This window comes from Aythya ferina, assembly GCF_964211825.1.
Source record: "Aythya ferina genome assembly, chromosome: 13".
Lineage (NCBI taxonomy): Eukaryota > Metazoa > Chordata > Aves > Anseriformes > Anatidae > Aythya > Aythya ferina.
Genome location: NC_140311.1, coordinates 17,433,932 through 17,447,688, shown reverse-complemented (window position 1 = coordinate 17,447,688; position 13,757 = coordinate 17,433,932). Strand labels below are relative to the sequence as shown.

The 13,757-nt window shown below is 40.7% G+C and overlaps 1 protein-coding gene across 1 annotated transcript in view; it reads left to right on the top strand.

Moving 5' to 3' along the window:
• Positions 1-12,440, top strand: part of ALG13 (ALG13 UDP-N-acetylglucosaminyltransferase subunit) — a 31,516-nt gene extending 19,076 nt beyond the window's left edge. Inside the window, exons 20-28 of the mRNA XM_084534452.1 lie at positions 654-789; positions 1,223-1,258; positions 1,391-1,446; positions 2,076-2,138; positions 2,498-2,669; positions 4,007-4,132; positions 9,349-9,389; positions 10,195-10,378; positions 11,503-12,440. Coding sequence (XP_084390578.1) covers positions 654-789; positions 1,223-1,258; positions 1,391-1,446; positions 2,076-2,138; positions 2,498-2,669; positions 4,007-4,132; positions 9,349-9,389; positions 10,195-10,378; positions 11,503-11,771 — 1,083 coding nt within the window. The 3' untranslated portion in view covers positions 11,772-12,440. The remainder of the gene's footprint in view (positions 1-653; positions 790-1,222; positions 1,259-1,390; positions 1,447-2,075; positions 2,139-2,497; positions 2,670-4,006; positions 4,133-9,348; positions 9,390-10,194; positions 10,379-11,502) is intronic.
• Positions 12,441-13,757: the final 1,317 nt, after the last annotated feature.

Sequence of the window (13,757 nt, the reverse complement as noted above, 5' to 3'; positions counted from 1 at the left end):
AAAAGAGTGAATCTCCTCCTTTTACTCATGCTTCTCATAATTCTGTGTTCCTGCTTCAGAGAATTCTAGATTTTAACATGTCCAGCTAAGGACTGACTTCCATGCAAAAACAAGTGGCATGTAAAGCTTTACAAGAGTCTCGTGGGAAACCTGATAGGCACTGCTGCCTGGAAGTCAGGCATGTGTGCATCGGTCTCTCTAGTGTAGAGACCATGGGGCAACTTCCAGCTGTGTGGTATCTGAGCTGATTAGTCGGTAGGAATGCCTAGGGTGAGGAATGCAGAAGTATGTGCTGGAGGTTGGAGTCCTGGTTGCTGGCTGGTGTCTGCTCCCTTCTTCTCAGTGTTGTTTGAACCTGATGCAAAGCTGGCTAAACTCTAGATGAGAGCAACTTGAATATGTTGTATAGGACAGCTGTAGGTCTTCAAAGATAAATTACCCAAAGTATGCTGGCAGAACAAAAAGTGAAGGAAAGAAATGTCACACAACTGTTTTGCTACATGCAGGGTATACAGGGACTGTAATTCTAGTAAGCTGTGATTGTAGTAAGATTTGGTCTGCCAGCCTGTTTCTGCAGTTTTTTTGTGGGTGTGTATGGAACATGGAAAGGCTTAAACTATTTGTAAATGCACACCTCTGACTTCTCTTTTTAGAGCCAGGGTAGCCCTACACCCATTGTCCACAGTCCTGCAGGGTTTTGGGTAGCAAGGAGAGGCCCAAACTCTGTTCCAGTCAGCAAGCAAACCCTGAATTCATCAGAGGAAGATGTAGAAGAAACATGTGAAAATGGTGAGTTCTTAAAGAATTGTTGGGAAGAGGAAAAAGACTGGTTCGGATGATCTGTGGTGTGCTTTTGATTAGACAGGGTTCCTTAGGTCTCCTAAAGATCTGTTAATTATGAGCTTTGAACACGCGCGCCTGATTCTTTATTCATTGTCTGATAAAAATGTGTTGCTGTTTCATTCAAGCTTGCTAGGACATCAACCTTCTGATACATCCATCTTTTGATGGGATAGGTCTGTAGCAAGCCAAGCTGCTGCATAGTGTTTGGAAATAGCAAAACTTGATGGATAACAAAATGAGGGAGGGACTGGTGTCTGCAGAAAACAAGGTGATAATGAAAGCAGTTCAGCTGACAAATGCACTGCAGTAAAATGTTGGTAAATCTTTGAGCTTTTTTTTTTTTTTACTAAATCAAAGCTTTCGCTTCTCTTCCTTCTAGGGAAATTCCATGAAGATTTTCTCTATGCACCTACAGGTAAGTAAAACTTCGGTCTCTAACTGATATGATATTTGGTGACTGTAACGCACACATTACAACCTCTTTAGAAATTCCTGAACAATGAGATCTAATGTTACAGCTTCAGTTAATCATGCCTGTGCATTCCAGATCCAGACTGTGGAACTGCAGCAGTATTTAGTTCAGCAGAGCCTACAGCAAACTTGGTAAGGTTTAGTCACTGCCTGCCCAGATTGGGAATCCTTGAAGCGTGTAGTGTTCTTCATGGAAATTGTCTTTGGAAGAAAACTTAACATAGGAGGTCAGAAGTTTTGTTTTTTGTTGTTTGGAAGAAAAGGTAGATCACTTATTTCCCCCCACACTGGTGAGTATTTTATCAGAGTCTGCCAGCACATCTGAATTGTGCTAGATACATCAAGGCTTTCCACCTTCTCCTTCTGCAAAGCAAAATCTGAGGGCTTTTTACTTTTTTCCCCTTTCTGCTCCAGGTAACATTTACTTTTATCATGCTACCCTTCTAATCCTATACCAGTTAGCTTTATCCCTCTGATGTGTAAATGAAGAGATCTCACCTTTGATAGAATTGACTCTTTAATTTTTTTTTAATCTGAAATTAGTCAGGGGCTAGCTCTCTTCCTTTCTCAAGTTACCTGTTGGCCTGCAGTGGTGTGAAAGACCTGTGCACATCAGAATAAAATTTGTTTTACACAGGTTATGAAAGAACTTCAGTGTTTGTGTGTAGTTCATGATTAGAAAATTTTTAGGGTTCTGGTGTGTGTAGCTTTCACTTCTATGCCTTTTAAATGGACCATGCTCTGCTTTGGAACCCATTCAGGAAGAAGGGACGGTCTCTGTGTCGTCTCAAGATGGAGTGGCTTCCTACAACTATCCCCAGAAGGTAGTATCTAGTGCTCTGTTGTGGCAGCCCTGTGGAGAGATGCACACTGTGCATAGCCACTGTGGGGGGAGGGGGGTTGTTCTTCCCCTCCTAGTCTTGTTGCAAAGAATATAATCCCCTATAGCACATAATGGAAGGGTGGAAAGATGCATTTGCAGGTGTCTGCAATCTAAATGAATATTTTTAGGTCATTTGTTTTTCAAGCCAAGTTCTAGAGGACTTGGATAATTATTTGCCTTCACAGAAGTGCACTTTGGAAGTTCTAGTTGTAAAGTGTGACTTCTTAACCTGTGATATTTCTGTAGCTCTTGTCCAAGCCAGCTATAGAGGTAGTGTAATGAATGCTGATTCTTTTGCAGGTGATGGTGAACTCTGCAGTAGTCTCAAACTCCACGGGTGTTAATGTTGCTCCAGCTACAGTATTCTCCTCAAATTCTGCTGCTTCCACTCAAGCCAGCATCACAACAACTGTTCCCCCACAAACAGGTGTTCAGCCAGTCCTAGTGTCTCCCCCTTCAGTAGGGACACCAGGTAGTGTGCATGCTAAGGCTGTGAACTTGGATGTCTAACCTTTCAGTTGCATTCCTACTTCCCATTTTTTCCTTGTTCTACATATCCAAAACAGATGTTGAAGGGCTTTTAAACTACCACTTGCTTTGACTTAAATGACTTATCAGTAGTTGTAACTCCACTGCTGACTTTCACATTCCCATGCTTTGAAGGGAATAGTTGCTGCTGAATTTGCATGGGAATTGGAAGTCTCTGCTTTGGAGTTGTTCCCCCCACCCTGCCTGCCTTTAGCCATCAATGCAAAGTGTTTTACTAGCGGGTTCTTTTCTAAAAGACAGGAGTTCATGGCTGCTTCCTTCCTGTGTTTTTACAGTTAGTTTTCTTTGTCTTGAGAGTGGTGTAAGTCCCAGGTTTTACTAACTCTTCCAGAAGAGTTGCTGGCTGTGACAGCTTAAGGGCTGCAAAAGTGAATCAAATTCATTTTTGTGGTCGTAATTAGCTCCTATCCATTGCTACTTGCTACTTCTATGGCAAGATCAAATTTGTGACTTGCCACACACTAACCACCTGGAATTGTCTTTCCTTTGTTCTTGTGAAATGTCTGCCTTAAGCAAATGACTTTCTCTCCTTACAAAGAGTGTTTCTCGTGTTTTCTGTAACTCATCTCTTCATTTAGCATCAAAAAAAACCAAACATAAATCCCTGTAAAACCCCATTGTCATTCAGTTCTCCTTAATTCTGAATTCTGTCCTCTTTATCTGTTTCTTCTTACTTGTTTGGGTTATTTTGTACTCTACTTGAGAGATCAGTCAGCACTGTTCTCTGTAAGTTAATTGGTGATGCAATTAAAAAGAAGCTGCTGTTCCACAAATGTGGGCCCCCCTAATATGTGTTCAAGATAAATTTGTCCAAAAACTTTTGCCTGGTGTGCTTTGAGCTTTCCCGCATTTTTGTGTGGGTTTATCATCACAGTTCTTTGACTTAAGTGAGTAGTCTTTTCCCTGTTGTTCTAGGACAGACAATTATATAAGGAAAGCCTGACCTACCCTCTAGTATGAACAACTGATTGAAAGAGGCATTTGTTCTTAACTGGAATATGAAGTGCATAAATAGATACACAAGAGGTGGAATTGGAACCTTCCCGTCTGGTTTTAAAAATTCTGGACTTCTGATTCTGAAGTGGGGGGAGAAGTGATTACTAAAGAGAACTTGACATTAAAGCTTATTTATGGGTACTGAGGTGATAGGAAGTGTACTCCTAATTGTGTAACTTCACATCTTTCTCCGTCGAGGAAGATAGTATTGTAAATTTGACTTGACTTTTTGTTTTTGACTTGAATTTTGTTTTCTTCTAATAGTAGCTGTTTCATCAGTGCCATTCCCAATTTACTCAGCTCCTCTTCCTCCAGTCAGTGAGGTGGGAGAAGCTGGTGCCGTTCCTCCACCTTACTCTTGTGATCCCAGTGGCAATGATCTGCCTCGAGGTAATGAAGGTATTTTGTGATTTTACTACTTACGCAGTTCTGACTTGTCTTCTCCTTGGAAACTTAACAGAATACCTGTAGTGGGAAGAAGTGGCTCTTTACTACTTACTCCGTTTGAGCTGCAATGGCTTGGATGCTTACAGTAAAAATTCATAGTTCTGAATAACAAGTTCATATCAGACTCAAACATGATTTACTGCAGCTTTAGACAGCATCCTAAAGAAACAAGTGTCAGTGGAGAGCGTGCTTGTATCTGTATCCTACCACCTCTGGGTTGAATAATCATTTTTCTGGTATTTTTTTAAAACCAGTTATATGCTTATAAAGTTCTGGTGTTACACAGTTCAGTGGATATTGGGCTGTTGTCCTGTATGGCTTTGAGATGCCATTCTGTAGTATCAGAAAGAGATGACAGTGTGCAGGTTTCTGTTCATTGAGTGCACAGACTTCCTGTGTACTGTCATCAGTTACAACAGCATCTTTTAAGGTAGATTTGTCTGACAAGCACCAAGCATGGGAAGACCAGTACAGTAACTACTAGCATAGCAGCTTGAAATTGGCTTTCAGCCTTGTCAGCTGAGCTTGGGCTTCACTTCTGAAGTGGTAGACTTTAATCAACTTGCTCTAATTTAAGAATACCTGTAAGCAGTGCAAAGCTGCAAGGCTTGGCTAACAGTGCAACAGGCATATACATACTTGATTTTGGGGTCATTAATATATCCCCTTGTTCTGTAATGTTTTTGCCTCTTGAGACACAAATAGGGTCTGTAACTTGCAGAGATTTGTTTCATTAAGTAAGCCAAAGATCAAGCTGTTTGCTGTCCTTACCATGAGCTAAGTACCTCAGCTACAGGATTAAAAGTCCTGCTTATTACTGTGCTGTGTATCTTGCTATCCTCTTGGGCCTCAAAGCATTCCCGCCTAGTGTGCAGTGATGTGATAGAGGCACACATCTCAAAAGGAAGGTAAAACTGTTGTGATACAGTGTCTGTCTTCACTGAAGGATAGCTCATCTATGTGTAACTTGTGCAGCTGTAGAAAATCCTCTCTTCTCTGTGCATTGCCAATGGCTCAGCTTACTCTGAGGATTAGAGACTTAAAAAGGTTGTAAAAGCAGTTACTCAGCCTGCTTGTCCCAGTAGCAGCATTTGTCTTGTCCTAATGTGTAGCGCAAATGCTCTGGGTAGGTGTTGGTGTTTACTTCTGGCTACCTTTATGGACACTGCATCAAGTACACAGCTTCAGGTGTTGCTGCCTTCTCTGGCAGACAGCTTGGGGGAGGATGGTTTTGGGAGTAGTGAGGCCAAGCTAGAGGTAAGCTGTAGCTTGATCTGGAAGGCAGTAGGCAGAACTGGATGTCTGCTTATACATGTACATTTGTTCTTGCAGTGGGTTATCTCTGCCTGCTGACTGAAGTACACCTGCTCTTCAGGTGTTCTCCCCACTTCATGGAGTGAATATGTTGAAAGTCAGTGCATGGTGGTTGGCTTGTTTGATAGCCACCTACAGATGGAACAAATATGACTTTTATCAAAGCCTTACCTTTTGCTGAAGCTCCTGACTCAAGAATTTTCTCTGCTGGTGTGGAGAGTAGCCTTTCATTCAGGGTTGAGTGAATAAAAACTGGCTGCATAAATGTAGGGTGTGTAAAATCCAGCCTTTTTTTTTTCATTGTTTGGATTGGTATGCTTTTACTCTAAGTATATAACTTCAATTTCTTCTGACAGCCACTGAGGGGGAGGGGAGGAGGGTGGGGAAAAAACATGCCACAACCTTGTAACTGTGACCATATTTCAGATGTATGGTAGCGCTGAGTTCTAGTGCATTAGAATGTAAAGCTTGTGACTTTTATTCCAAAATCTCTTATCTTATTTAAAGATGTAGCATAAAGTACTTCAGTAATGCAGATTGTTTTCATGCTTGATTCAGCATACTTCCATCTAAAGTAGCTTCATTGTCCCTGAGTGAAGCTTGCATCAAAGTACTAATCCTAGAGGGCCTATTTCAGATAATAAGAGCTACTATTGATATCTACAGTTCAGGTAGCTGCATCTGGTAGATTTCACAGCATTCTGGCCCAAAGTTGCTTTGAATTTTGAGTTTTATATTTATTTTTTGCCAGAAGTTGATCTGGAGAAAAAAAGCAGGATGCAAAAACATCATGGCATGGCTCCTCAAAGGTCTGCTGCTCTAATAGGTAGTGCCAAACACATTAGCAATATCTTTATTCTTTTGTAGGTGCTCTTGATTCCTGGTTTTGATCTTGAATATTCTACTTCCTACTTACTTACTGCAGTAGTATCACTGCAGATGATTCTAAGTACCTGTCAGAGTTAATCATCTTCAGCTTTCATGAAATGCCCTTAACTGAGGCTTTCAGCACTCAGGAGAATTGGGTGTTAAGTGTACTGAAAAAATCTGGAGTGGATGTGGATTAATAAGCTCTTCAGGACCTGCCCTCAGCTCTTCAAATGAGTCACTCCTTGTAGTACTGGCCATGTCCTTTTGGAGATAAAACTCCAAATTTTTTTTTAGAAGTTTACATTTGGTAGTTAATGACACATGGTATGTGTAATTCCTTGTATTATTGCTGTCTACATTGAGACTATCATCAGTGTCACTACACAGAAGCTTTGGAGTAGTGCGTGGTAAGGTATTTGGATATACTTGACATAGAGTTCTGTGCAGTTTCCTTTTTTTTAAAAAAAAAAAAAAAAAAACAACTACCTGAATGACTGGTATTTGGCCTGGCATAGTTTGGGAGCCTCACTTGTTAACAGACTGAAGTCCTGGACTGGAGAGTAAGATACACCATGTGCTATAGTATTAATTGATACTTATGATTTGTTCCAATTCTTAGAGACTCTTGAATTTTTTTATAGAGTTTAGGGCTTGTGAAACATTTATTAGTACAGTGACCTTAGGTGTCTTAGCCTCATCCCCTCCCTTCCATTTGGAGCAGCTGCTGGTAGACTGCTTGCTGTTGCTGTGTTCCAGAGGCCATTCCTTTCCTGCAGTGGCATTCAGGATTGATCTGATCTGAGAGTCGCTCATCATTGCAGTGACCTTTGTCTTGGTGGCTTATGAGACTTCTATCAGTAGTAAATGTGGTTTTTATATTTTCATGTCAGGGTGGTTAATTTCTTCTAGCTTAGCTGTTGCTTAGTAAGGCATTTTTCTTTTACTAAAGAGTGACTGGATTTCTAGACATCTAAAAGACATAAAGACATCTAGACATAAACAGACTGATCTCCTACTGTACCAGCTTCTGTTCTAGTATACCACAGACATCAGTATTTCCTGTATCAGTTTCACTTCAGTCTCCTGGCTCCTCCTTTGTACTGTTATCGCTGCTATGAAGCAGATGTTTCACTCAGTTCTTACACTTGATTTGCATAAACAACTGAAGAACAAAATTAGGTTTAAAAAGCCTTCCGATATGGGTGCAGTTTCAGCTAGATACTAAAAAGTTGGCATTTAGGTAAGTCTTCGGGTTATTTTCTGTATTTAACTGGTCAATGTCACAACCAAAGCACCAGCATTTTCAGGAGTAAGCTCAGAGCTCTTAGCTAACTTAGGAAGTGCGTACAGTTCCTTTTCTATGTTGAAGTGGATTGTTGCCCTGATCAAATATGCTGAACAGTAAAAGAGTTAAGAATTGGCAACAGAGGCATAAATTTTTGTTCGTTTCAGGATTGGGGTTTGCATTTCTGATGCTATTTTTGTCTACAGCAAACTGACAGTACTACAGAACAGCAGGGCTGTGAAAGGATGCACGTGTAGTAGCTGGATGGACAGGAAAGCTTTGTGGAGCCAAGGTCGTGGTCTAGGAAGGAGTGGTTAGGTGGTAAGGAGACAGCAACACCTACAGAGCTGCCATACTTCCCCAAGTTGACATCCTTAGTGATTTGCTCGTGTTCAGTTGTTTTCTCTCCTTTACTGCTTTGACTTTTTTGAGGTCCTAGGAGTACTAAATTACGTGTCTGTTCTTACTTCCATGTAAACCTGTTGCTGTGGAATAGGTGACTTACCTTTTTGAGCCTTTTAAAACAAATCTCAGTTGTATGTCTGAGAAATCAGTTTATGCACTTCTCTGGAACTGTCATAGCATTAAAACATGCTTGAACTTAAAAAGGCTTTAAACAGTTCCACTGTTTTGGGCAGTTGGATTTCATGAACCTTGTTATGATTGGCAAGTGGTTTTAAACTTCCTCTGTGCTTCTGGGATTGCTCCTCAGTGTATCACGTGTTTGCTCCGAGTCAAATAATCCGGTACATGGAAGACAGAAGTAAAAGACTAGCTGCAAGAAGGCAGGAAATGGATTCCCTTTAACCCTAGTGAGGAAGGAGAAGGAAGGAACAGTCCTTATCCCCCCCCCGTATTCTGACATGATTATAACCATTTGGGGGACCTCAAAACCTAGGTCTGAAGGTTTTAGAGTTGCTGTATATGTTGTCTCTATTGACATATCTCTGGGCAGAAGCAGTGTGAAGCTGGGGTCTCTATGGAGTTGGGCCCTTGTCTCATGTGCCAGCCTAGTATGTGGGTGTTCACTATGTGTGTACAGACTGAATGTACAGTATGTGTACATCAGGGGTGAGTGACCACTGGCATATGAGGAGGTGGCTCCTGCCTTGTCTCTGCTTCCAGACACTTCCCTATTTCTACAGTGAGGAAAAGAGGCAGTGCTCTTAGCAGATACCTTAGTTCAGGACCTCGTAATCAAATTCATATTTGATGATGATGAAGTCTACTTTTCTCTGAAAACCAGGCCTTAATAAGCCATAATTGCTAAAGTTCCTAGTTGGGTGCTTAGACAATGGAGACTTATAACAGATCCGACAAATATCACTTGAGTAATCAAGACCAGACTTAAAGCAATGTAATGACTTGTTAGTGTTAGGTCATGGGTTGGACTAGGTAGTCCTGGAGGTCTCTTCCAACCTAAATGATTCTGTCGTGTTGAAGTTTGATTTGACATCAGTCAAGCACAACTATTTTACAAATATCTCACTACGTTAACTTAACAGGTCATTATAACTATTGCATCTCTTCATATTGAAGACATACTCATCACCCTCAAAACATTAAAGAAAAAAATGCTAAAGTAATTAGTTAATTATTAAGTGATTCTAAATGTTCTAATATATGTAAACTTATTTTCCTCATCAGTTTATACTAACTTGCTCTTTAATGTCATGTCCTTTAATTTCAGATACAAAGGTCTTGCAGTATTATTTTAATCTGGGACTGCAAGTAAGTGCTTTTAAAATGAGTACAGTAAATTGCCTGTAAAAACTGCTGCTTTTCTTGACAGATGTACTGATGTATTTAAGACTTCCAAGTGTGCTAAATGTGTAGTTGGCTATTAATACATATGGGCTTGCTTGGAGGAGATTAAAGTGTAGCTCAGGAAGTAAAGCTCTAACTCAAATTGTAAAGCACATTAGTACATCCAGTTGTTTACTTGAATTTTTGTGGAGGATGGTAGATACATATTCTCTCTTTTAAGATAAAGGAAAGGAACCTGAGCTATTCTTTTTTAAAAAAAAAAAAAAAAAAAAATGGTTAGATGAGATCAAAGACCATTTAGAGATGTGTGCTTTGAATCCTCTAGGACATGCACAGCTGTGTTCAGAATGCTTTTTGTGTTTTGGGAACCATTGCTCTGCAGCTGCCCACAACCATTGCCTCAGCACCATCAGCCATGGGCAGTGTCAGTGCTGGAACTCTGGGAAGTAATAGTAGTACACCAGCTTTTCCAACTAAAGAAGTAAGGGGTAAAATATCTTGAATATAACAAAGTTGATTGCAAAGACTCAAAAATCCTTAAGAATTAGAACCCCAGTGTAGAACTGAGGTAGTTGCAGCTATTCCAGCAACTCTCCTGGCAGCCTGTCTTTTTTTTCCCTCCTTTGTGTGTAACTATCGTAGAGACAGCAGAGAAAAATGCACTTCTTCCTACCTTTTAGATCTGAAACTAGCAGTGATTGGGAAGAAGGATGGGGAGTGTGGTTATATGCATGACTCTGTTTTGTCTTTTTTTTTTTTCCCCAAAAAGTATTACCACCAGAGCTATTGGCATTCCATGGTGTACGTACAGCCAGTACCACCAGCGTCACCAGTGGAAGCTTATCCAGCATATGCTGAGCCTGCTCACGTCCTAGATCAGTCAGTACCTCAGCTCTATGCTGATGCTGGGCGAGCTGAAGTCCATCAGGTTCCCTTGGAAGCACCTGCAAATGGTTAGTATTTCTGGATAAGACCACATCCAGAGACTGTGAAAAGTAAGGGAATGATTTTCAGAGTGCAGCTGCTTGCTTGCACCATTATAGGAAGGGTGAGGTTGAGAAGATGTAAAGTAAGCATTGTATTGAGCTACCACAAGTTCCTCTGCATCTTTGTTACTGCTTAAAGTTATGTTAGGCTTACTGGTGTAGCCATCAGTGCCAAAGGCATTTTAAAGCTGTAAAAAAGAAAAGTAATCCTTTTTAGGTTTGCATTCAGCATGCTAATTTTAACTTGGAAGAAGTTACTCTGAAATTGCGTTGAAGGCATTTCTTTTGCTCATTGATAAGCAAATAGTCATGGTATCAAAACAATGCCTGTTCTTAAAATAAAGGAGACAATTAAGTTTTGGCAAGCATTGAGCATTGCTACTTTCACAAGTATTTTTAAAAAAGATATTGCAGCCCTTAGTTTTAGGCTCTGCAAGCTGAGCTGTTATCTTCTGAATAGGCCTCATTGCTAGCTGTGTCAACTACTGCGTGGAAAAATTACAGCAGAACTTAGCTTCCTGTAGCAGCTTTGTGAGAAGCTGGTAGATAGACTTGGCAGTAAATAAAAGGTTTGTATTAAATAAGGAAAAAGATGTCAAGAAGGTCAGATGCCTGGCTCGTGAAAGTCTGTGGAACGTGGCAAATGGTCAACGTTGTAAAGAGTGCATCGTGACAAATCTGTTGCTTGGATGCAGACAGGCTTAATGTGCTGATAATGCTTCAGCCTGTTCAGCTGGGGTAGTTCTCCTGCATAGAACAGCATCATCGCAAGGATTAAATAGCCAAATAACATATTAGCCCTTTACCTAATTTTCTCTTAAAGGTGCTACTTCTGCAGAATGCTGCTAAATAATTCTCTAATGGGTTTTAGTGATGAGTCTAACTTGAGGATAACTCACCAACTTAGGTCCTAAGGTGACTTTGACCCTGCCATTGGGAATAAAATATAGGGGTATAAAGTTGTTGTCAACTAAATAGCATTATTTTGGCGGCCAGAAGGGAAAATCTATGTTTGTGGTGATGAAAGTCTATATATAAAGTCACAAATATGCTAAGAGTATATGACAAATGTGTTTTGTTCTTTTTTTTAGGTAACTTTCAAAACACAGAGCCTCCACCCCCATCCCACAGCACGGTATACTACCCAGTGGTGTCAGATCCCTATGGCCAGCCATCTATCCCAGGGTATGACTCTTGCATCTCTATAGTACCTGCCTATCACTACCTTAGTTCCTGGCATCCAGTAAATCCACCGTATGGAAATTCCCCACGAATTCCCAATGCTGTAAGTTCTGGACCACTGCACCAAGTCAACTATATTGCCTCACCTAACCCTGCACCACACTACGTGCCTCAATGAATGTAAATCTGGGAGGTGTAAGCTCACTTCTTGCACTTGGTTTCTCGTTTCTTTTTTGTCAATTATATATTAATATGTTTCGTAAGTGTTATCCTGTCTCAGTGGGCTGGGTTGATTGATTTAAACTGCATTCAGGTTTCATGTTTCTTTCCAGGCTTATGCTAATGATAAGCTTGACAGGATGCTGTTTTGGTAGTTCACAAAAGAAAGCATAGGAAAAGAGCATACATACACTATAGTGTAGGGGAACACAAAGCATATATTTGTCTACACAAAATATGTATAAAAACAAGCTGTCACTAAAGGAAAACGGCACCGTGTACCTCTGAGGGGTTACACTGGAACACTTAAACACACAGTTCTTGTTCAAGCATGACTGCCATTACAACCACAGCTAAAAACTGGGTGCAGAGTTGTCCAGACAGAATTGTTTGAAACAAGTTGGTGTTCTCAGATTTCACCTTTGCAATCAGTGATCATGTATCTGTAATAGTTGTATTTCACTCCGTGTAGGCTTACTGTCTCTTGAAAGTGTAAGAGTACTGTTGTGATCTGTTCTGCTGTATGTTGGTATGTATCTGTGAGCTTTGTTCTGTGGAAGCTGTTGCACAAATGGTGGTAGTCTTGGTGTTCAATTCGCACTGACAGCACAAAATAAAAGCATCTAACACAAGGACATGAGTGGTCATTTATCACTGGCAGGTTATGTTCCTAACAATTACTGATCCAACTGGCAGGACTGAAGAAATGTAATTGTGTGGGGTAGGGTTGCTCCAACCTCCTATTAGAAAACAGTAGCTTTGCACATGAGAGTGCAGCTCTAGCTGTGTTTTTGTTGAGTTTAGGATTAAAACGTTGAATATTCTGTAATTCATTCCAATGACTGCGCCTGCTCTGTCCCTGATGGAAACTTGCACTGGATGTGCAAAATTGTCAAGTTGTGGCCCTGCCTTTAGCCTGGGCACCATGGTGGCATAGCCCTGTCCTGGGGTAACAAACAAGGGCTCAACTGCAGGATTACAGCACCTTGGTGCTGAGGGCCCTAAAAAACAGTAAAGACATGTATTTACCAAATATTAACTTGACTGAAATGCTGAATTCAAGCTCAAATACCATGCTTCTGAAATGTCTGCCAGGTCTTGTAAGGAATTTGGGCAATCAGTTCAAACAAGCCTGACATCCTCCATGCAGGCTAGGTAAGGAAATCAAGTTGTAATCTTGCAAAAGTGGCACAATTGCTATTTGATAAAGCTGAAATAAACTGTGTTCTGTATTTTGTAGTGACTTTTTTTATATAGCTGAGTAGGGATAAGGAGAACCAACTGCAGAATGGGGTGGGAGGCGTGCCTTTACATCAGGATACCTTTTAAGTAAACACAGGACCAAAAACAGCAGGAAAAAGTTACTCCTTACAACTTTATTTTAAAATTCATCTGGCACCTCTGGTCTTGATCTTATTTCCTTAAAACTCTTAAGGCTTTTTCTCCCTCTCCTTTAATAAAGGTGGTGATTTAATCCTCTTGTCTGAGGGTTGTAGGCTTGGCTTCTGGTTTGTCTCTTCATATCTAATTGCTCTGCGTTTAACTTGGTACCTTAATACGGCTTTTCAAGATGGAGGAGACAGATGAAAAGTAAAAGCATGATAAAAATGATCCCTAATAAGCTAACTTGATCATGAGCTGCTGTACAGGTTTTAAAAAACACATACAAAATATGATTGTACGAAGTAATGGGAGACCACTAGGATTTCTGCCTTAGTATTTGTCTCTTTGAAAGAGTGTGGGGACTTGCACAGGCCCCTCTCAGACTGGGGAGAAGATAACACAGGGTTTTTCCTCTCTCTGAAAAAGCATCCACTAGGCTAACCTGGGAAGGGAATCTGTGAACCATGTGACTGACTTAGGCACTCAGAAATGGAACAGATTTGAGAAGTACAATCTCCATCATGGAGTCATCGAGTGCCTTTCCACCTCAGTCACGAGTGCC